This window comes from Merops nubicus, unplaced genomic scaffold, assembly GCF_000691845.1.
Source record: "Merops nubicus isolate BGI_N331 unplaced genomic scaffold, ASM69184v1 scaffold20019, whole genome shotgun sequence".
Classification (NCBI taxonomy): domain Eukaryota; kingdom Metazoa; phylum Chordata; class Aves; order Coraciiformes; family Meropidae; genus Merops; species Merops nubicus.
Genome location: NW_008631903.1, coordinates 1 through 23,888, shown reverse-complemented (window position 1 = coordinate 23,888; position 23,888 = coordinate 1). Strand labels below are relative to the sequence as shown.

The following is a 23,888-nucleotide window of genomic DNA, read 5'->3' as shown; positions in this document are numbered from 1 at the left end:
TAGAAAACTCGCTGAAACTCTGCATGAGGTTGTGGTTCTATGGTAGAGGCAAAGGCAAGATGAACTTTCCATTAGCACCTCGTGCAAGGAGTAGCCACGGTCCTTGTGCTCCGTAAGCAGGCAGGAAAGAAGGTGCTCAGGGAAGTCAGGGACAGAGGTGCTGGGCTGTGCTCCTGCAGATGTGTATGTGTAGGGGTCAATGCAATCTTTCTTGAGCCGTTTGTGTCATTCTGTACAGCTGGAATTCAGCATATCTGTGCAACCAGACTTTGCAACCCCTTTATCTCTCTGTACACCCTAAGCCAGTTACCCCTCCTTTGTGTGTTTTCCATATTAAATAAAATGACCCCCCCCAACATGTTCTACGGAAGGTTATTTTGAAGGCAGTCCCATATCTTTACTCTTGCCTCCTCTGACCTTGATCTTCGCTTCCTTTTTCTCCCTAAGAAAATATTTGCTTGCACTTTTATCTGTGAGCAAGATCCTTTCCCCAGGTGTGGCGATGCTGAAAGAAAAATTAATTTCTCCTGCCTTCTTCCAGTCAAAGAGAGGGAACTTCTCTTTAAGCTGAGAGGAGAGACAGCCTTTAATGGATAGCCCTTGCATAGTCAGCACTGGGTGCTTCACAGAGGAGAGTAAATAACTAGAACAGTGGAAACCTTTTATTAACAAATGCAAAATAATGCCAGACATTCTGTTCTCAAGCTAAATTTTCATTTCAGCTGCTGGCTCAAGCTGAGGCTAACCAACATTTCTAAGGGACAGGACGTTATCTTTGGACCTTGCAGAAACCAGGCAAGATGCACTCAATTCCACTGAGTGTGATGGGTCAGAATTGCAGGTATCTGTGATGGAAAATGAGAGTCAGTGCCTAGGAAGAGAGTAGGAAGCTAAATAAATCAGTGGGGGGAAAAAAGAGGTCAGGCCAGGTGCAGCACAGAACTGCTGAGTCTTCACAACGCAGCAAGTGATAAGGAAGGAGCCTCATCTGCAAGTCTCAAAGTCTCAGCTCACAATTTAATCCAAAGTTTGGGTTGTGCTCGTATGTAGAGGGTTGCACTCTGGATCTTCTTGAGAAATAATGTCCAAGTTAGCCACAACGATGAAGGTGGTAGTTGCTTTGCCCTACTGTAGTGCTCTTGTGCTCACATGGTTGCAGCTGGAAGGTTGCTCCTGCAGCCATTTGTAACAACCACTGATTTCTGAAGAGCTCAGTGAGAAGTGAGCACCCACAACAAGATGCTCTCCTGAGGATGTCTTGGGGACAGTTAGGTGTCAGTCCCACCAAGTCAGCCGGGGGTGAGTAGCCCGTGTTCCCTATGGCACTTGTGAGCAGCCAGGTATGCTGGTGAGATCTCTGCTCTCCCCACTGGCAGGACAAGCTGAGAGACACCAAGGTTAGTTTTGGAAAGTTGTCAGAATAACCAGAAAAGTTTCTAAGAATTGGAAGTTTTCCCAACTTTTCTGCCACAGACTTTGTAGGAAACCTCAAAACGTGGTGGATGGCGATAGATCGTGTCATCTTTGTGCTGTTAACCCATAGATTTTTTAAGAGGCATTGGCTGAAATAGCCATAGAAAGAATTCCAGCATGAAGCCCTGGTACGAGTTTTGGTTTTGCAGAGCTGAGCGTCACTGAGAAGCAGGTATGATCTCTGTGATATATTCATCTATGCCTAGAGCTTTAGCGCCTCAGTGACACCTAGAGATACTGCATTCCTACTCAAAAAAGAAAAAGAAAGAGATGCTGGGAGAGAAACCTGCATTTTATCATGTAGAGAGCATGTTTTTTCTTCTTGTTTTTGACTGATTTACACCCACATTCTATGGCTAAACCTTTACTGTCACTTGGTCGTTGTTGGAGGGTACTGGTCGTCATCTCTGTACAGTTTAAACAAGTACAATATTTTTCAATATTTTGTTAGAACCTGGAGTTCCGTTCAGTGCTAAGTTTGCAAACTCCATGTCATTGACTGTGTTTTCACTCCACACCCACGAGTGCAGATCTCACTGGGGCTTCTTGGACTTCTTGGCTGAATGGCTGAGAAATTACCATCATCAAGGTGGCCAGCTGTTGGAGGGCTGCTGTAGCATTGCTCATGGGCCCTCAGCATTTTGTCTCCTTCAGCGCTGTACTTTATTGAAAACAATTATTTGTTCCTAAATTCAGGCTATTGATGTGTTTGTCCTTTGTTACTGTATCCCATCAGAAGGCTGTGTGATAAGTGACTTGGCAGAAGCCCCTGATAATGAGTAGCAGAAGGAGATGGAAATCAGTTCTCAATCTGTATGTGTGTGAAACATCAGGTAAATTCCTACAAATATGAACAAGCAGAGAGGCTGGAGAACCAGCGGTGGCCATTCATAATGACCAATGATTAATTCCAGACAATTATTAGTGTGCCTTTTAGCCGCTGATCTTCATAGGAGGGCTGCACTTACATGTCACAGGCTCAGCTGAACAGAGGACTGGGAAAATATGGCTATCACAATGAGGGTATGTAAACCCAAGACCCTGCTGAATGCAAGACTAAAATTTCATGGCAACATCTGTCCTTATTATGGCATTCCTTCCTTCATCTTGAAGATCTATTTCTCTATTTTCTGAAGGTCTACCAGCCAGAGGAATGTATGATCTAAAGCAGCTGAAAGGAATTGCCAGATCCATCTGTCATGAAGATAATTAACACCATATTTCCACCCAAACAAGATACAGATCACTGGATGGATGTTCTCCCGACACCAAAAGCTGAAGCCCATATTATCACCATCTTATATTTACCCCTCCTCCACAGTTACCACGCCAAGACTCTCTTGATATGCCAGGAAATACTGAGGAGTATCTAAGATAGGACTGAAATGTTAAGAAAGCAGTTTACGTGCCCAGATTTATCTGCTAGAGCTGGTAGGTTGTCCGTGCGATATCAGCACCCAGTGCATCTGGATTCCCAACAGGCTTTAGAAGTATATGTGGTGTGCCAGATGTCCTTGTACAGGAATCCTTACCCAGCTACCTTGGAAATGCCTTGCCTTGATGTGTGCAAGGACCTTGTACTTTTTTTGTGGATACACTCCAATGGTGGTTCATAGCCATTTCTACATTATAACTCCTTTCTTCTCTGCATTGGCCTAGTCCTTTCACCAGTTTTGTGTTGTCTGTGGATACTTTGACTTTTGGAGTTTCAGATCTTAGTTGCAGGAAGTGTTTGTTATTGAACTTTGAAGTAATAACTGAATTTCTGTTTCCATTCATATTTCTCTTTCAAACAGACACTAGAAGTAAGTGTGAAATAATGTCATCTCTTGGTGATTCTCCACGTACTTGATGCCGGCTCTCAGTCCTAGCAGTACCAGAGACCTGTTGGCACTAAAAGCATTTGTTCTCCAGTCTGGATCTAGGAGGTTTCTTTCCCATAATTACATAATTCTCCAAATTATGTCCCTCTAGTAATATATTAGAGATCCTTATCTCTATCCATATACAAGTTTACAGCTCATCTCCACTAAAATTACTTTTACCAAGCTTCAACATGAACAGATTTACTCTTATTCACACTTTCTTGCTCATTCCTAAGAGCTTCCCTATCACTACTTTGCAATGCTGCATGAGCAAAGCTATTTTGAGCCTTCCCAAGGTGCAAACACTCTTCTGTCCCATACGGTTTCTCCTTCCTCTCTCATTTCTGGTTTCAGGTACAGTACTAGCACTGCTAGTTCTTGCCTGATTCTTCATGGAGAGTCCTTGCATTAAGGACGTTTCAGTTGTTCTTCACTGACCCCAGTTTCCCAGCTGGATCAGTGGCCATGTTGTCAGTGTCCAAAAGCCTCTACATGTCAGTGAAGAGCTTTGAGTGTATTAGAGCTGCCTGTGGTCAGTTTTGGCAAAGTTGTGAAGTTTGATATTCAGCTGGTGTAAGACAGTGTAGAAGTCCTGGAGTTCAGCAGAGGTGTTGGCCATCTGCTAGTGAGCATCATCCACCCTCACGACTCTCCGAGGCCATGTCTAGCCTCGGCTGCCTTGTCAGCTTCTTTCCTCATGCAGCCAAACATCAGTTCCCCTGTTTATGCTTAACAAACCTGGAAATTTTCCATGATGAAAGAACAGAAAAATATAGGAAGTTTGCCTGCCCCACACCTTCTCTTCTAACAGCAGGAAACGAGTCGTAGACTCATCTGACCCTAACAGAGGCAAAGTGCTGGTAGGAAGGAAAATCTCCCACCCAACAGCATCTTCACCACCAGCATTCCCCTCAGGAAATGCTTCCCTTTCTCAAACAGCATGTCCTTGTCCCTGGCTTGCATGGCAGCAGGGAGCTGGGACTGGGCAGGGAGGCAGCAGGGATGACTGATCCTGCTCCCTGTGCCAGATAGGAGCGTGCACCCCTGCTCTGCACCAAGGGCTTGGCAAGCCAGGAAAACTGCTTCTTTTCTGTTACTGTTACTGTGTCTTTCACCCACATAAGCTCTGCTGCTGAACACCAAGGTAGTGTGGATATTATGTATAGCATGCCAGACATTTTATAGAAGAAATACCCAAGTGGCTTCTTTCAAGGAGCTCACAACTGCACGTCCGAGGCTGGCAGTGCTGCCATGCTCAGGGGTCGCACGACTCCCCTTGGCTGATGTGACTTGACAGCTGGGAGCCACATTCTGATGGCTTTCCTTCTGCCTTGCTTTCTTCATTAAAGGTGCCAGGTTATATTTGGGAAAGAATAAAACCTGCTTCCTGACCCCACACACAGAACAGATAGAGCAATTTTTTCCCTTACCACCCTCTGCCAAATTGCCCGAACCCTGCCCTGGAGAAGAGAAAGAACAATTTGACAGTCTGTGCCCATTCAGTAGGCAGCTTTTCTGCTAAGCCTGTGCAAAGATGCCACTTGGTGCCAACTGTAGTGATAGATTTGTGATTCCTCACTGTTGCGGTTTCTTATGTAATGCTGTAACTGTAGCTGGCACTTGACAAAATCTGTAGCTCCTGTTCTGGCTCGGCCGCACATGATGCAAGAATAAGGTAGGAAGGGCAGGTTTAAACCTTTAGAGTTTTGTGATCCTGAAACAGGGCGGCCCAGAGGAATTTTTCATCTTTTATGGCTAGGATTGCTCTGAATGACCCCCAGCTGCCTCTCTCAAAGAAATGACTCGAGAGCACAGGAAGAGCCAGGAAAAAGGGACTGCCCCATTCGGGGAGTGACACTTTGCGATGAATTGGCTCTCCCAGCTCTGCTCCAGTCAGGGGCTCCCCAAGGACTGCTGCTACATTGGATTCGTGGCTCCAGTGCACCTCTTGAGCAACACACAGGGGCTGTGGAGAGATCAGACCCACAGAATACAACTTTGCCTTATGCAAGTCCCTGAACCAGTGAACATTAACAGCTGTCCTATTATTAACCAAATAGATACTATTAGAAATTGATATATTTAATCATTCCCAGCCAGAGTGGAATTTGAACTTGTGACCTAGAAGTAGTAGCAGAATTTTCAGCTGCAGGAAAAAAAAAAAAAAATGAAGGTCAAACAAGACTTTTCCTGCTGGGCAAAATAATTTATTGCAGGTGAAACAGTCTCAGATATGTGGTAAATTAGTCTGTGCATTATCTCATGGATAATAATTTCTCTCTGATGTTTGCCTTCATGTGTGCATCTTTATTTTGGGCTCTAAATAAGATAAGAAGCACCAGAAATCTCTCAGGAATAACAAATGCATTTTCTTTGCTTGATTGAGGAAAGAAATATTGGACAGACATGTGTTATGCAACAATTTAAAAATAACTCTCTTGTAAAACTTGGAGTGAGCCTCAAATACCGCAGAAGAAGCAGAAATGTGTTACCTACCTTTTTATCAGCAGTGTCAGCCAGCAGAGCTTTTTTCAGCTACTTTTGCTGAACTATTGGCCTGATCATTTCCTGGGCATTTTATTTTAATACATTCTTCTAGGAAATAAATTCCAAGTCTCTGTTAAATTTGGAGCTACACTCAAACAAGGAAGGATCTGAAAAACATGCTGCAGTAAGACTGAAATACCTTTGCTGTATTTAATACCGTGGTGGAGACAGTGACAGGACAGAAGCCTTTTAGGTGTATCATTGTGTGGCATGTAATGCACTGAGCCCACTGTGGGCCCAAGACAGATTGCTTCATCCAGACTTGATTTTAGTCATTCTGGCCAGGATCTTCTTAAATACATGTTGACATCGGATATCTCCATTCTGATGCCCCATTTCCAGCATTTTCTCGGGGCATTTTGCAATAGGAGGGGTGGAGATAGAGCTTGTTCTCTGCAATTTGTACCACAGAGAGGGTGCCTGGAACTGGACAGCCCAAATTATCAGCCACTACTAAAAATACTGGCCCTGAGAGCTCAGTGCAGTAAACCAGATCCTTTATTCACAGTGGTACGGATTTATTTATTTATTTTTAATGTAAGACCAGTTGCAGATGTAATGACAATAGAGGAAATTAGCTCATGATGGGATTTTAGAAAAAGGCTAGTGGAAATATGTTCAGTAATATTCAGTTATTAAACCATTAAAGATCCCACTGGAGACCCACTAGTAGGATTTCTCATAATCTGAAGTGGCTTAAGGCAAAACACAGAGCCCCTAAGGAGGGAAATGACAAAATGTTCCTTTGGAATAGTCACCTCATCTCCTAACCCATCTCTCTGTGCTGTGCTTTGTGGTGTGCGTGGCAGCAGAGACACCTCTCTCACACATATGCACATGTACCTATAGGCTCCCTCCTCCTGAGGAGCAGGGCCCCAGGAGTGCCATGGCTCCCATGTCCTTACCCTCCAAAGTGGAGTTTTGGCAAGGAGGAATGCTAGAAGTGCAACTAGAGAAAGCTGCAAACATCTGTGGTTGCTTGGGGCCCAATCTAAGCCCTACTGAAAATGCACATAATAACTTCCACTGGCTTCTGGAGCCTTTGGTTCAGGCACTGTGATCGTCTGCTCCCGTGGCTCTGTTTATCATTTTGGTGGGATTACATGGAAACAGGAAGGTATTAAGTTCTGAAAATCAGATCTTGGTCTATGCCTGTTGAAAGGAAATCCTAGAGGTTGGGTCTGGACTCAGGGAAGCTGAAGAACATTATTCTGTCAAGCTGATGACCCTACATTGGGAAGGACCCTCTGTAAGCAGGGAGAGCCAAGTCAGACAAAGAAGGTAGCAGCTAAAACACTGCGAGCCTCAGAAACAACTAATCAATATGTAAAAGTTGAGGAATGGTTGTTGGAGTCCCAGACCCTGTGCAGGGTTTGCATCAGGCATTTCTCCTGCAGCATGGTCTGAACCAGCGCCAGAGTCCACGCGGATGCTGCTGCTGGTGGTCCTGCAAGGAGGAGCAATGGAAAAAAAAAGGTTGTCATTAACTGTGTGAGTGATCAGGTAGTGCTCACCAAGAGGCATGATTGCAACAGGCAAAGGTTTGCTTGTGACCATGATGGCCTTTAAAGCAGTTAACCTGTCCTAACCTGCCCGCTGGTCACCGCAGCACTGTCCTCAGGTGGTGGACACTGGCACTGTTCCCTTGAAATCAGAGAAGTGCTGGCTTCCATCAGTTGGCAATTCCACTGCATTCCACGTCCCAGATCTTTCCTTCCTCCGTCAAACCATAACAGCCTTCCCTCCTGCAGCGGCCTCATCTGAGCTTCAGGATGAGAGGTGCTCCCTCCTCAGTGCAGGGGCTGCTCGCAGCCGTGAAGAAGCAAACCCAACAGATTTCCCCCCTCCTTCCCAACTTCTAATAGCAACCAGGTGCTCCCACACTTAACCTGTGTGCTGCCGTGAAATTGCCTGTCTAGTGCAAACACCCATGTGAGGCCCTGGGCCTCTAGGTTTTACTTTATCCCAGGATTTGTAACCCAATCTCATTTAGATCCTCCATCTCTATCGTCCACCTTAAAAATTCATGGGTTTTGTTGTTGTTGTTCTTTAAACATGAAAGTAGAAAATTGTCTGTTGACATTTCTTTTTTTTTTTTCTTTAGACAAAACCCAAGAAATATCTTCAAGGTCTTGGCTGCAAACTTTGGTTTTCATTAGACGTGCTACTGTGTTCTAAATTGGTACCAGGGCAAATACTTGGATGATTATATCAAAGTCTGCTGGAGTTAATCAGTTGCATATATATCTGTATGTCTGCTACTTTAAAAGCCTATGGTTCCTGCACAAAGGATGGAAGAGTGTGTTCAGGGTGTTTAAGATCCTAAAGAGGGGCTGGATTTCAGAGCAGAGGTGTCACAGCCAAGCGTGTGGTCCTGCACCAGGGCATTCTGTGCAAGCAGGGAGCTGGTCTGAGCAGCAAGTGCAAATGTTTACAACTCAAAGGAACAGACAAGCAGCTGAGTTGTAGTGGTTTAAACCTGGAGTATTTTACTAAGTTCTAAAGTTACTTGAGATTTCCACCAACTTAAGCAAGAGCAGAGCTGCACACTAATTGTCTGGTTTGGTAATTATGAGAGGTGATGGTGACTGGCTTCTAGAAGTATTTAATGGAGCAAAGGTTATTTTCTTTTTCCAAATGGACTGGATCCCTCAACCTTTGAATTCAGTCTCAAATACATGGGGTCTCCATGTTGTTGTACAAGTGAGTAAGGTAGAAATATTAGTAGAAATATCTTCCTGATACAGTCAGAAGCAAAAGTTGATTTTGGGCATTGTCTTGATGCCATTGCTTTGAATAGTGAGACTGGATTTCAGATAGTAGAACCACCTCATTGGACAAAAGTATTCAGCAGACATTATCTGTTACGTTATTGTCTGATCTGTTGTTCTTCCCTGGAAATGTCCAGTTCAGGTTTAAGCTGATCTAGGGGGCAGAAATCCACCATACAGTCCCCACTCTCCCAGCCAGCCCAAGAGTGCTCATTCAGTACTTCAACTACCCTCTTCTGATTTGCTTGTAAACAAATAAATAATAAAGCTGGAGGGCACAGAGCAAATCTACTGCCCTTGTTGGGCCCTATCTCATCGTGGATAGAGAGAAAAGCCTCTCCATGGCTGCTTCTTTGACATTTGTGTCTTCTGAGTCAGCTCGGTGTCTGAGAGAGAGGCAGGAGACTTGTTTTGAGGCTTTTGCACCTGCCATGTCTCTGGGCTTATCCAAACAGCGAGGGATCGGGCCGCAGCTGAGAAAACAGCCCGTTGCAAGAGCTGGGGAGTTTTGATGTCCTGCTCTTGTTTACAGCATCCTGCTCCTCCTCTCTCCCGACTGCAGAGCCAGGCAGGAATTCTCTTCATTATCTTCCGCCGTGCTTCTCATGCCATTTTTATTAAAAGAAGGAGAAGCAAGGTGAGGGGGAGCCCGTGTGAGAGAGGAGGTAAAAGAAGAAAACAGTCGTGTTTGTGCAGTCAGTGGCAGTGCAGGAAAAAGGATGGGATGTGGGGAGCAGGTCTATCTGGGTTATCCTGGATTGACCTCATCCCCTGGGTTGCTTTTCATCGACAGCTTTTGGAGCATCTGAGAATGGCAGGAACCTGCAAACACTGTGGTGGTGTTGCTGAGAGGGAAAACCCTGTGCAGTTTAGTGACCCACTCTCTAAGTCTCAATGAATGTGTTAGCTCTTCCCAGCTAGAAACACAGAGCCCCAGTTCAGTGCCTGGGACTGGGAGTCTCTAACCATGTCTGAGCAGTGCCATGCTTCTTCACTGAGTTAGTGGCTGTTCGGGGTAGTTCAGGACCTCTGTAAATGACACTGGGTGTTTCAGTGGCCGTGAACAGCACGCGGGGATGGACTGGACAGCTCCAGGCTGCAGAGGATGGGGCAGGAGATGGTGTAGACCTTCGGCTCATCCACATGTGGTTGTATTCAATCCATCTTGAGCAGCTGATCCAAAGCATTGCAACAAGTGAAGGTACGAGGTCACTGGTATTTGCTGCCAGCAGATTTCCTGTTTTGCTCGGCAAGGATTCCTTCTACTGGAGAAGAAGAGCAAAGGCGAAGGTGTGAGAGGGAAACGGATGTTGCTGGCAGACCAGGGTTCGTTCTGGGCTGTGGAGAGCTGTCCAGGAAATGTTGCCTTTTAGCTCAAGTGTTTGGTGGCTATTTAAGGTGAGAGAAAGATGGGTTCTTCATGAGAGCTGAGGTGTGGAATTTGCCTGTTTCATATGACACAGCCTGTGACAGCCAGAATTTAATTGGGGATTGTCGCCTTGTCCTTAAATAACAGGAATGCTGTCTGCTTTCATTTCTGTCTGGCCATTCACATTTTCATAGGGCAGAAGCTGGGATCAGCCTTAAGGATATTTCCAGTTCTGTTGGAAACAAGTCTTTGCTGAGTAAACCCCCTCTTTGCTGTTATTTGTAGTAGGAAAACAACATATGCCATTGTAGCAGGGAGAGAGGGGTGGGATGTTTGCTCTCCCTTGGTGCTTTCCCTGTAGCTCGAGCGTGTGCTGGGTCCTCATGAGCTGAAACCATACGGTGGGCACAGAGCAGATGTGGCTGGGGCAGTGTCAGCCCTTGCAGATCCGCTGGAGCTTGAGGGGACTTGTGTTGCTTCTGTAAATTCAATGATCCTTTAAACCTACCTTGGTCTGAGTAGAAAACTACTTCCCAGAGGTGTAATTTTTCCCGTAAATTTTATAGGAACACCCAAACTGAAAGCAGAGGTCCCTTGCCTGGGGGACAAAGGAAGATGAACTCAACTGCCTACCTCCCCAGTAAAAACAGGAAAAGAATTAGAGGGGTTTATGCTTCTGACCCTGGATCTGTCGCTTGCCACAGCAGACAGGAAAGTTGCCCTCATGGTATTTCACACGGCACGTCCTAATTCCCCCTCTGAGCAGAGGGCTTGAGTCATTGCTTTTTAATAAGACAGCCTCCCCACGGGCGGGAGCTGCAGCGATCAATGTGGCTTACTCACTTCTCGAAAAGGTCATTAAAAGACCATAGATATAAATTTAAAAGAGTGTTTGTTCACATCCTTAATGTTAAAGCTGTTCTTCTCTCTCACTTCCTTAAGTAGCATTGTATGAAGCTGGCGTGTGTTGGACTTGCCTGACAGCAGAGAGGAAGACCATGCTATCGCTGTTCGTGCTCTGAGGGCAGGCAGGAGAGAAAAATAAATGGCCAAAAATCACACTTTCATCACCACTTGGAGCAGAGTTTATTTTGCTGACATCTCCAGATACAGTCTAATATCGACCTTGGCTCCCCGTAACTATATAAGAGAGAATAAATTCTTTTTTGGATCTTTTTTCCTCCTTTGTTCCTGCGTTCCTTCCTCCCTCCCTCCCTTGCTATGGTGCTGGATTACTGCCCGAAGCACTGCACATATTGTCCCTTCAGCAACTATATTTTTCCAAAATGTGGGTATTGTGAAGGAATGCTAAAAGTCTCGGTTGCTTCCAGGGTGATATATTTAACAGTTCAGGAGGATGTAAGTATCTCAGGTTCCAGTTGTTGAGACGTGAAATGCCACATCTGGCTCAGTCAGGTTTTTGCCACTAGTTGCATCAGGCCCGTGTGAGCTGAAAGTGTCGTAGCTTCTGTCTGTGTTTCTGAGGTGACTTTCTGGTGCTCTGGTCCAGGCTTACCTCCAGCTGTGACTCCGTGATGCTGGAGGACACCCCTGGAGCACACATACTCTTCTGGGCATGGATTGTTTGTTGGTGCTGCCTTGAGTGTGACAGCCCCTCTGCTGTTCCCAGAGTGGGGGAGGTTGTGAAGCTCCAGGTTGCTCTCAACTGGGATGTCCAAAAGGGTTGCTGGGGTAAGGATGGGGAGGATTGGCCCTGTGGCTGCAGTGTGGGTCTGGAGAGCTGGCTTTATAGGGACCATGTGTCTCCAGGCATTTGTCTTCACTTTCTCTGTATTTTAACCTAAACCCAGGATGTTATCCTCAGAGCTCATGGGGTATTGTGAGCATAAACAATAGCTATTTTGTACCCAGACTGCATAGAAGTAAGGGAAGGCAGGCTGCACAATTACCTAAATCTGTGTGTAAGGAGTTACATGTTTTGTTCACCTTCTTTTTTGGACCACCATCCCTGGAGGGACTTCAAAGACCTATAGATGTGGTGCTGAGGGACATGGTTTTTAGTGGTCACCTGTCATTGCAGGGTTACTGGTTGAACTCAATAATCTTAAAAGACTCTTCCAACCAAAATGATTCTATGATTTTTTTTGTGTGTCACTAAACTATAAGGATCATTTGCCTGTCACAGCGTGTTGTTTCTGCAAAGGCTTTCCATTTTTGAACAGCAGGCAAACCTCCCTCCCTAGCATGTTGCAGGTGACAGGACTAGACCGCAGCCCACTTCCCTAAAGCCAGCAGCCACTGCTCTCCCAGGTCCATACCATCCTCTCCCCATACAAATTTTTTATGCAATCCATACAATCAGATACACAATCTATACAATTAAATCTGCCAGAGGTCTCTTATTAAGTTCACTTAATAACTTTGATTTCCGTTTTTCTGTCTTATTCACCCCACACACACATTCATCTCCTAATAATTCATAAACATCTCATTCTCTGATATGTTTAATTTACTTCTATGTCTTCTTTTATTACATTCTGCCAACTTCCCACGCTGTGCATAAACAAGTGTGAACTTTTCCTGTTTTCTGCTTGCTTACATGTACACAGACACATACACAATCACTCCCACACACTGAAACTTGCCCACAGAGACACATGTTCTGCTGTTAGACGGATGCCTGCCCATTACCTGTGGGTATTGGTGGAAATCACACAAAAATCAGAATCTAAAAACTACCAGTTTGCACTCTGGCGTGTGATCTCAACACATCAGGCAGCAGCATGGACTGAGATTTTTGTAGCTCTTATAGTCGCCTGAGCTGGTCATTTGTTAACAGTCTTGCCTATGAATTGAACCTTTTTTTGTGGTTGGCAGATCCCCAGTGACAAAATCCACATTTCTGCAGATACATTTGTTAATCTTAAATATTTTACAAATGGTTTTGAGAAAAGACCTGAGAAATAACTGATCCTCTTGCCTCTGTTTTCATTCCATCAGTATATACAAGAAACTTCCCATCTGAATAAATAGGAGTGAAATCTAGAGGAAACCCTCAGTATTATACATGGGTGTGCGTTTTGCCACTTAAGTTATTTCCCATAATTTCACTGTTTGTTTTGTTTAGTTTTGGTTTTTTCCTCAAAAAAAACCCCACAAACCTGTTTTAAACAAGTCTCAAGGGCAGAAGTTTGAAATTTTTCACTTTGACTGAAAAAACACTCATACTAATATCTGGGTAGGTGCCTCCCCAGTATGTAGGTGAATTAAGACAGTGTTTGTGCTGCCTCAATCCTCAAATGTAGCTAATAGGAGCTACAGACTATCACCGACTGGAGCTGGGTGAAGAAGCAGTGAGGAACCCAGTTGTGTTGTGGTTTTGTTCCACTGGGTTTCACTCCCCATTTCAAGCATGACAACAAAGAACCAGCTCCCAGCACTGTTGTGTGTGGTTCGTTCAGTGATAGTTCTTTGCAGCAGAGTACCCACGAGAAACAGCTTTGTTGTAAAATATACTGTGTGATACTGGAGTTTAAGTCATGCTTGTTAATTTAATGGATGTTGTAAGGAGATGCTTATTTCACAAACTTGAAGATTTCAGTAACTACAGCCCATTGATGTCTACTTCAATGGCTTTGTTGCTCTGTGCAGTGGATGTATCTCTTTGTAGTACACGCTTCATTAATACATGCTTTTTGACCAAGTTTCCGTGACAAAAAGACATGTATATTACTGTCAGTAATTGGGGCAATATGAGAGAGTAAGTAGAGGACTGGCATGGGTTAGGAAAGAGCTGGGTTGTGTTATGGGCTCTGCAATTAGCCTGATTGATGACTTTGAGCAAATCATTTTGCCTTTGCCGCTCCGTGGCTTTACAAATCGGCACAATGAGGATAATGGTAATGAGTTTCTTTGTGGAACGTTTTGAGTTCTGATAATGTAAAAAGCATTGTAAAAAGAGCTAAACATTTATATTAGGCTCTTTATTATTTCTGTATTGCATATAAAAAAAAAAAATTCCTCGTTTACAGATGCACAGGATTTAGGTAATTATGGTTTTGCATAAATATGTAACAGTTGGCTAATTCTTCCTGTGAATATTTCAGTGCTAATACCATGATGCAGTGCTGTGGATCCTATCTATTTTTCATGCACTCCTTTTTAACTCTGTTGTTTTAATACCTCTGTGCAAAGCAAATAACTTTATCTATCACTGAAACATCCCCAATCCAGTTCTGTCTTAAATCAATAGGCAAAATCCCACTGGCCTCAGCTGCAGTTGGATTGAGCTCAGGGCTGTTGAGGAAGCAATCGATGTTTCCAGGGTATTTTAAGTTCCTTAAATGCACTGTGCCACAAAGTTGCAGGTGACACTGTCCCTGCCAAGCAGAGATGGGAGCAGAGTGCTCGGGGTTGAGCACAGTGGAGCCCAGGGCTGTTTTCTCAGATGCTGTGGGCACTGCTGCGGTGCCAGCACCGAGCCATCTCAGCCAGCCAGTACAGATGTAGGCAGCCCCACACCAAACCACCTGGGTTTTATCAGCACATAGTTTAGCTGCCAAATAGTCACGGGTGGCTCCTGTTTCTGAGCTGTGCATAAATCAAGCATGGACAGAGGTAGCGCTGATGGTGCTCATGAGAAGAAGACTCCCAACCAAAAATTAATCCCATCAAAATGAGTGAGGAATATTCTGAGCACCTGACAGAACAGAAACTTGTTTTTTTGGCAGCCAGCCCCCATTTCAGTGCCTCCTTCTCTGCCCTTTGCTGCTGCCTTTGTTGTGCTGATCACTTGATGTTTCCTCCGGTCTTGCAGGGAGCTGAGCGACAGGACCACGTACACGTACCAGGTTGTCATTGTTTCGGGGATGGAGGAGAGTGAGCCTTCCCCTGAGCTTGTCTATATCTCTGGAAGTGGCTACTGTGGAGATGGGATCATCCAAACGTAAGTCAGGAGTGAACAAACAGATAAACCTGGGAGCATCTCCTCAGCCAGCATCTGTGACTAGAAAGGAATTGCTGACCTGTGATGTCTCCTAGGTTTAGGCCAGCTCTCATCTGTAGAAAATGACTCATGTGCTTGATGATTACCAGGATGATGACATTTAATTGGAATTTAGGCCCTAGTATCCCGGCACCAGTAGATACAGACAGAGATACAGATAATGGAGTCCAGGCAGCAGGATCGATATGGAAGTACGCTGTGTGCTGTTTGTGCTGTTTGTCCATGTACCCCTATCTTTGTACATGCATATGACATAGAGCTGAAGTCAGCACTGGAAAAATTCCCACAGCCTTTGATGTTGTGAAGTCCCATGTGCCTGGCAGCTGGTGGACAGGGTAAAACCCCTGACACACGCTGGACCAGGGTCCTGGTGCAGCCTCTTGTTTGACTGATCCCTGGAGCTGGGATGCGCTTGGAGGTGATGGATCTGGCCTCTGAGGGGGAGTGCTGGGAATTGGCTGTTCTCAGTCAGCTCCTCCTCTCAGCAGCTGCCCATCCTCTGACCACTGATTATGTGAAACAATCGTTCACAACTATGTTAGGGTATTTTCTTTTACTGTGTTGGCCCTTAAGGCCACCTGCTCCAAAGCTTCCTGGCATTAGATGATTTAATTATTTAAACGATAGAAGTAACAACAAGCAAGGGCTTAATCCAGTCAGTATTATTTTCTTGAAATAATGCTGATCAGCAATCACATAGTGTAAATCTGTCAGATGATATACCTGGCAGCAAGTATGTGCAGGATGAGGCCCAACAGGCAGGGAAATCAAGGAGAACTATCAAATGACATATGAATCCAGGGCAGTCTTGGAGAGAAAGTGGAGAAAGACAAATTAATTTTGCTTTCCATAACTCTTCTCCTACTGTTATGTTTACACATTCCTCAAACATCACTTGTGGCTTTGCAGCAAGCGTTGAACAATAGCTGAGCTGCCTCAGGAGCAAGCAGGAACCAGACTGTGTCACAGCTTGGTTGGTTGTGGCCCCACTTGCAGCTGTGGCAGCCCCTTTCTCATCTGGTTCACACTCTGCTGCAACCGTGTGGGCTGGTGCAAGGCAGGACCCCATCCCCAACACCACCTGCTCCCTGTTGACTGCCCTCCTCCGAGCACTGTCACCTGGAACAGCCCAGCAGCAGGCTTTGTGCCTTGTTATTCCCATACTGGGGTCACAGTCTGGCCCTTCCAGGTTTAATACAAGGAGTTTCAGAGATTCCTGTTCTCTTTTTCCCCACCTGCTGAGCTGCAGCCACGCCAGCTATGAAGGAAGTTGCTCATATCCTCATCAGAGAACAGCAAGTGGTATCCACATGTGCACAGGAGAGAAGTGGCCAGGCACACTTGTGAACCAGGAATGATGGAAGTCAGGGCTGGAGGAGAAAGGGAGAGGTATTTTAAGGGTTGGCACACAAAGCTGCTGTACTGGACTTTAGGGCACTGGGGTTCTGCAGCAGGATTGCAGGGATCACCAGCATGATGCCAGTTGCCATCTGACTCCTTTTTGCATGTGTGTGCCCTTCCTACAGAGAGCTGGGGGAAGAATGCGACGATATGAATAAGATGAACGGTGATGGCTGCTCCCTGTTCTGCCTGCAGGAGTTGTCCTTTAATTGCATTGGTAAGTCTGGCTCAGAGCCCTTCCACTCATGGTGGCCAACCGTTATTGTGGCCAACGCTACGCAGAGCGCAAGGAAAGAATCAACAGTATTCTCAGCATTTCCAGCTGAAAAGTTGTCATGGAAGAGAGGAAAAAAGGTGGAATTTGTAGGTTTGAAAGGCGAACATATCTTCCCAGCTTCTGGTCATTTTGATGGGAAATTGGTTCTGCTGGCATTGAAACAGCCTAGGACTTAAGGCTAAGTCAGCCATTGTGGGACTGATCCAAAGCCCATTGAAGTCAGTGGGTGGTAGATCTGGCTACGTGAGAAGACATGAACTGATTTTTTTTCTGGTAAACAGGAGGAGGAGTGAAAGGAGAAGGGAGTGAGACTAGAAGCAAGTCCAGCTGAGGTCACACCTCCTTTGAGTTGCAAATCAATATCTGAGGATCAAAGGTCTAGCTAATCCCCTTTTTCAGAGGTGAAAACTACTTAATCAGATTTCATTTGCAAGCCTGGTTTGCTCTGATTAGCAAAACCTGTAAGTACAATGGCCGGAAGATGCTCAAGCTATCGAGGATAGCAGGGCTGCAGTTGTGAGCTTTACATATTTATTAAACTCTCTAGGAATGCTGGGGGCAGAGAAGAGAAATAGAGACCGATTTATGCTGCACTTCTGTGGGGTAGCTGTGTGCTATGGGGTCACATTTCCCAAACAGGCCTCGGTAGATGGGGGAAGGATGAAACAAACTGAGCTTCCAAACCCAAAGTTGGTGATGTCCTTATTTACATATTTACATATGTAAGTTGCTCTGTTGAAACGTGAGAGTATTTATGGTCGAGGCTAATTGTGACTATTGGTGGTCTTGAAGTTAAATTTGTGTTTCAAGTAACTTGATGCATTAGAGCCTCAAGCACTGAAAGATGGTAGTCATAATATTTTGAAAGTGAGATAAACACTTATGCAAATGGTTTGGGTTCTCTGAAAGTCAGGCGTAGTGCAAGGCTGGTTGCAGCAAGTGGGTTGGAGCTGGATGGTTGCATCTGCCTCACCCTGCTTGGCAGCAGGTCAGAGCTTCTCGATCCAGGTCTGTAGTTTCACCACATCCCAGTGTTACGTTAGGACATGACCCATGTCCTCCCTGTGTACACTGGTTCTCAAGGAGACTGGGCTGTGTGGGCTGGACAGGAGCTGCATCATGCTCTATGTAAATCCCCGGACTGAGGTCAGAGTGGGGTGTCCCAAGCCTTGGACCACGCAGTGACCTCCTGCCAGGTGGGTGCAGGAGCCTGCTCTGTGCCTGTGTCCACATTCATCTCCAGGACCAGCAACAGGGCTGGTTAAGACTGTGGAAAAAAACTGACAGCAATATGATTAGAAAATGAAGCTACTAAAACACGCAGATGGATTTTTCTGAGCCATTAGAGAGGAGGTGATTTTTTCAGATTTTCATCTGTTGAAAAGGAAAGGGGAATTCTGGAGGTTAAAAGTTGTTTGTTTGTCACGGGCTTTGGAAGGCTGTGGTTTTGCCTGGGTCCTGGATTACAAAACTGAATGAAATCAAGTTGTTTGCGAAATATTGAATCTGGAGATTCACTGAGGTGAGTCCAATTAGCTGAACCAGTGGAAAGGTGCCCGGACACAGACCTGATGAGGGTTTCTTTGTGTGACTTTGTAATTGTGGTGGTGTGACTGCTACGGTGCTGATGGCCTCGGTGAGCGTGCAGGATCTGTGAGAGAAGAACAGCTGTGGCTGGGTTTGGATAAACTGCCTTCATCAAGTCCCTGGAAAAGGTGTGAAGGAGGTAATGCCTGTGAAACGGGTCCTCTTGGCTTTCATGGGTGCTGGACCACCATGAATTAGGACATCAAGAACCAGAGAGGAACTCCTGCCGAATCTTTCAGACAAATGAGCATTGCTGATTTGTATTCTAACACATGAAACATTAAGATCTCACTAGAAAACATAGAGATGTTGGAGAAGCAAGGGGCTGTACATATTACATGAGAAATAATAATTAAAAAGAGTAGAAATTCTCCATTCTCCACAATCTAGTAATATGAGACTGTATCCTCTGCCTTTAGCCAAACAAAAGTTCTTTGAGGCTGGTGGGGTGTTTTCCTGGAAAATAGCGAATGTTTTGGGTTTCTGTTTGAGGAGCACAGAAAAATAAGTATACTTTATTTCCATGTTTACAAGGCTAACACATGTTATAATCCTGTAGGACAACAAGTAATTATTTCAGACAGTGTTATTTTTGCAGTGATGTTCTTGCTGTATTATGTAGCTCTTTAGAGCCCTGGGAATCACTCCCCTTCACCAAAGAATTCAGTGAGCCTCAAACACATGTTCAGAGGCTTTGCTGAATTGGGGGCCTCAGGGTTTGATCTTGCAAATGCTTCCTTCCAGGCATGTTTCTGAACTACCACAAGGCATTCTTTAGACTTCAGCAAATCTAACCACAACAGCGAATGCAATGCTTGTCACAAATTGTCTGCAGGATTGGGTCCCGCGTGGCTGAAAATAATCATTAAACGTTTTGTTTGCAAAGGCAGGGCTGAAGGGGCATCGTAGGGGGGTGTTCCACAGCAGAAGGTTTGATAGCAAAGCCCAAGAGGGCTTTGCTCCTTCAAAGCAGAGACCCTGCAAGTCACCTCACTTGGTAGAAGAGAAATACAACAGAGCCTGCAAACACCATCAAGCTTCAGATTTAGAGTCATGAATCACAGAATAGTTTAGATTCAGAGGAGTCTCTGGAGGTCTCTGGTCTAAGGAGGGCCAACTTCAAAGTTAGATCCAGATTCTAAGTTGGAGCATGTTGCTCAGGATCATGTCCAGCTGCGTTCTGGACATCTCCAAGGATGGAGGCAGCCTGTTTGCAGGTGTCCTTCTGCTTCTCTTGCTCCTTTTGCCTTTTAGGATCATGAGGTTTATGAGGTTTTTTTAATTGCTCCAACTTCCCTTTGAATAAACAGCACAAAGCTCTCAAGACACTTTGTGCTACTGCCTGTAATAAAATTAGTCTTTTTTTTTTTTTTTTTTTTCTTCCCTTGGTTTTGTTTTCCCTCCTCCTTTCCTCTCTAATCAGATAACAGTGGATCAATCTGCTCTGCCACAGGAGGAGGGGCGCGGGGGAAGGAAAGGAGGGAGGCAGGGAAGAAAACTGTGTGGTCTTACTGTCAGGCTGTCCTGGCCTTCTCTGAAGACAAAGCCGGGTAACAGAAAACAGATAAGATTAATAGCGGTTTCTTCCTGCAACATGCTGAAGAGCGACAGTGAGATTAATTAATTAATTAATGAGAGCATCTGGCGGTACTCCTTTTTTTAGCTTCTCCACTACACTCACCCTTCCCCATCCTGAAATTTATCATCTCCACCTTTTTTTCCCCTTCGAGTAGTAGGTTTTGCATATTTTATCTCCTCCGCACAGAATTTGGTCCCACAGGGAAAGTTTCACTTTGCCTTTTGATTTGTAGGAGACAAGTGAATCAAAGGGGCGGCCGCTGTGACTGATGCACCCCTCTCCTAACTCTTGGCTGCTTTTCTTCCACCTTGCTCTTGGTTACTCCTGGGACGACTGATTTTTGCGATTACCGTGGATCTCGGCCAAGTTCAAGCCGAGGTGTCCTGTGCAAAACAGGCTCCAGCCCTAAGAGTTATGATTTGTAGTTGTGGGAACCCATAGCTTTCTAGCATTTGATCCATTCCCACCAGACGGCTGAGAAACGGGTGTCTACCCAGCAGCTGAGCACCTTGTCCTTGGTGTGCACTCTCCCACACACCAACACTGCACACACGCGTCTAGATATATGTGGGGACATTGAAAAAGAGCACTGCTTTCATTTGCATTCCTTTTGTCAAGTGTGATGTGCATTATGCATTGATTTAGCTCACCAGTGCTGAAGAAAGAGAAGGATATAATAAAAAAGATGCGGAGATCAATAAAAAAGAAGGGAGGGGGAGTGAAAGCAATATGAAAAGAGATGAGTAAAGACTGATACAGACATGTTGAAACACGGCTGGGAAGTAACTTCAGAACTTCTATCAACCCTTAAGTTTGCTTGGTAATTTATGGTGTTTTCAGTCGCGTCTTATTGGTGTTATTATTGCTACACTTTATCTCCCTTGCTTATAAAGGACTCTCGGCTGAAGCATTTTGAGAGTGAAATGGGGCAGCACTTCTGCTGACTTCCACATGCCAGTGGTCCCACTGAAGAGCCTGAGTGGTTCAGGTTAGACACGTAGCTCCGTGGTTTGTTGGGCCTTAGGGATGTAAAACACAAAGAAAAGACACAGAGTAAAGAGAAAACAAATATATCTAGCTCTTGAATTTACCACCAGTTTCTGGCACTCTTGAAGCATTAGAATCAGTGGTTGTTCAGGGAGAAGTATGATTTTAATTCGATGATGATCCTTAAACACCTTTTCTTTTGCTCCTGCTTGGCCTGAAATGTTTTTTTTGCTACCTTACAAATCTGGATCCGTCCTTTTCCTCTGCAGAGGCCTCTCCCTCCAGCTGTGAGCCTTACCTTTGTGGGAGCTCTATCCTTTACCTCTCCCATTATCCATAAATTAAGCATAGCACTTTCCCCTAATCTTATTGTTTGGCGGGCTGCATTGCATTCAGGGAAATGATTAATATTCATGAGCTTGCTATCTCTGTTTGGTGCATAATCCTCTAGGGAAATTGCAGTGTTAAATGAGTGACACAAACCTAATTTTATATGTCTTTTCTTTCCTTTCTTTCTTTTTCCTTTTTTCCCTTTCTGACAGAGAAGTAATGTGCTTAAAATAAATTGATGGATGACCATCCATATTCATTGTGGGCATGCTTTGAGAGCGCGCCTCGCTCCCATCCTCTCCCCCTCCCTTCCTCATACCCCTGCCCAGGGACAGAGCTTTGACTGCCGAAACCGCGGCCCCACGCAGCAGCTAATGGTGATTTCGCCTTCTTTCATGAACATTAAATAGGCCTTGGCTGACCCTGCCGAGGGCTTTCAGGAGAACAACAGCATGGGAGAAACCGAGCCACCTTGCACGAGAAACTCAGCATCTCACAGGGCATCAATAAGACTAAAGCATTGACCAAGGAGCTTGGGAAAGACTGTTGCTGTCGATAAAGAAGCTGAGGTTCTATAGCAGAATTTCATAGCACATAGCAGTGAATTTACTGACCGGGGCTATTCAGATGTTATTTGTGTGAATCCTTCAGCTTAAGGCAAATTCTTTGAAGCTGACTGTTTCCTGCAGCTCATGGGAGTGTGGCTACGTGTTCTAAAATGTCTGAGCACTCATTTGGCAAGTTAGTAATCACAGAATCATCATAAAGTCTTTTAAAGTGATTTTCAGACTGTCATCGTTAATAGTGCAGTCTTGGCAGGGCCAGCTGAGCCACAGAGCAGCGAGAGCAGGCATCTCAGGCAGCAAAACACAAAGGTCAGATGCTTTTTTGTGGGGGAGAATGTGGGCTGCAGTGGTATTTGCCTGCATTTTTCCCTAGGCCAGTGACTCCAGCCTAGACCAATCCAGCTTTGGTTTGTAGGACACAGCCACAGTGAGAGCTCAACAGAGGAATTACTCTTTTGCTTGTTGTGTCCCTCATGCATTACTCTCCGTGGATCAGTGAGGCTTCCACAGATAGTCATCCTTCCCTTCTTAGAGCATCTTCAGCGACTCAACAGCAACTTGCTGTGCTTAAAGGATGATGCTGAGCCCAAGAGCTTCCTTTGCAATAACATCCAACCACATATACAAAGAAGCAGTTTATTTTCCTTGGTGAGTGGCATCTCTGGATTTTTTCTCTTGGGCTTCTTCCCAGCCTTCCAAGTAAGAGGACCAGGTGTCAAGAAGGGCCACGTTGGCCAGCCTTCTTGTGGTCATAGTGGTCACCACCTTGTGTAACAGATGCCTCCATATTTTGTCAGTCTCTAAGTTTAGCTGATACATCTGTATAAGTCTGAGGAAATGCCAAAATATTCTCAGCACCACTTTATGGATTTACCCAACCTCCTAGGGACAGAAATATGATTAGGAGGGAAGAGGACACGTGTGGTAGTGCTTTTATAACATGCCTGGCTGCCCAGGGTTGGGGAAAGGCCACATTGACTCCTGTTGGCTATCTGTAGAGCAGATGAGGTCTTACTACCACTGCCAGAGATGGAAAACATCCTTTCACTGAAGTAACAAAGGCTCGTGTTCTTGGAGGTGAACGATCAAATTTCAGTGCCGAGCTCTGCAAGGGAGTTGTAATTGTATCTGTCTGCAGCATGCAGATCAATTGCATAATTATTGTGCTCCGATTGCTATATCATACCGATGAGCCGAGTCCCAGCAGACAAAGGACAAGCCCAGGAATGTATTTCCACGAAGCAACTGTATTACCAGGGAGCCTTCCGCCCGCCTGCTCGCTTCGGGAGATGCTCAGACACGATTGTCATATTCTGTGGAAAAAAAAGAAAATCCTCCTGCGAGGCCCCTGGATGTTCCTCAGCAGATTGCAACACCCGCGTTGCCTTCGTTTCCAAGGTGTCTGTTTTATTTCATTGAAGGAAAATGTCACAATGTATTGATATGCGGCTTGGTTCGGAAAGGTCTGCCCAAGCTCCGTGTAATGGTTTTCCTCTTTTCAAATCAGAACATCCAGGAAGGAAACTAACTCTCGAATATTTTACTCTAGCAGGAAATATCTCTGTCTCTGGCTTCTTCAATATTAAAGAAGAGATTAGCAGATCTCCTGGAAGCAGGCCATGTTATTCACTCTCTTCCCACTGAAGCCAAAGGTGAAACTCCCATAGAAATAAATGGAGCAGGTTCTGCGATCACTCAGCTGCCGAGCCCGTGTGATCTGCAGTGGAATTATTTCTCCTTTTTGTGATAGAAACCTCTGGATATGTTTCTTTTCATCTGTGAACAAAACCAGCAGTGCTGGAGATGCCGATTAAGTGACGCGGTGGTAAAATCCTGCTTCTGCAGAAGTTGCTGACTTGGGTGAGACTGTGATTTGGGCCTGGATATCTGTAAGGGCCCTCACACCTCTGGACAGACCTTTCAAGGGTTAAAATACAAAGCTCGCCCTTTTCCAAGAATTTGTTACTCTGAGACAATGCTGCTGCGTTTTTGCCCCCTTGTCTTTTTTATTTTTTTTTTTATTTTTATTTTATTATTATTTTTTCGGACAAACAGTTATGTGGCATGAGGCTTGTTATAGTTGGAAACATCCCTAAGTAAACAGCTGAACTTAAAAATACTCCTTTTTTTTTTTCTGGCCTTTTAAAAAAATAGCAGTTATTGCACAAAA

At 45.0% G+C, this 23,888-nt stretch overlaps 1 protein-coding gene across 1 annotated transcript in view; it reads left to right on the top strand.

Moving 5' to 3' along the window:
• LOC103780112 (pappalysin-1-like) overlaps positions 1-16,609 on the top strand; it is a gene marked incomplete at both ends in the record, with an annotated part of 40,697 nt that extends 24,088 nt beyond the window's left edge. The window contains 2 exons of the mRNA XM_008947761.1: positions 14,803-14,931; positions 16,518-16,609. Coding sequence (XP_008946009.1) covers positions 14,803-14,931; positions 16,518-16,609 — 221 coding nt within the window. The remainder of the gene's footprint in view (positions 1-14,802; positions 14,932-16,517) is intronic.
• Between the last annotated feature and the right edge of the window lie 7,279 nt (positions 16,610-23,888).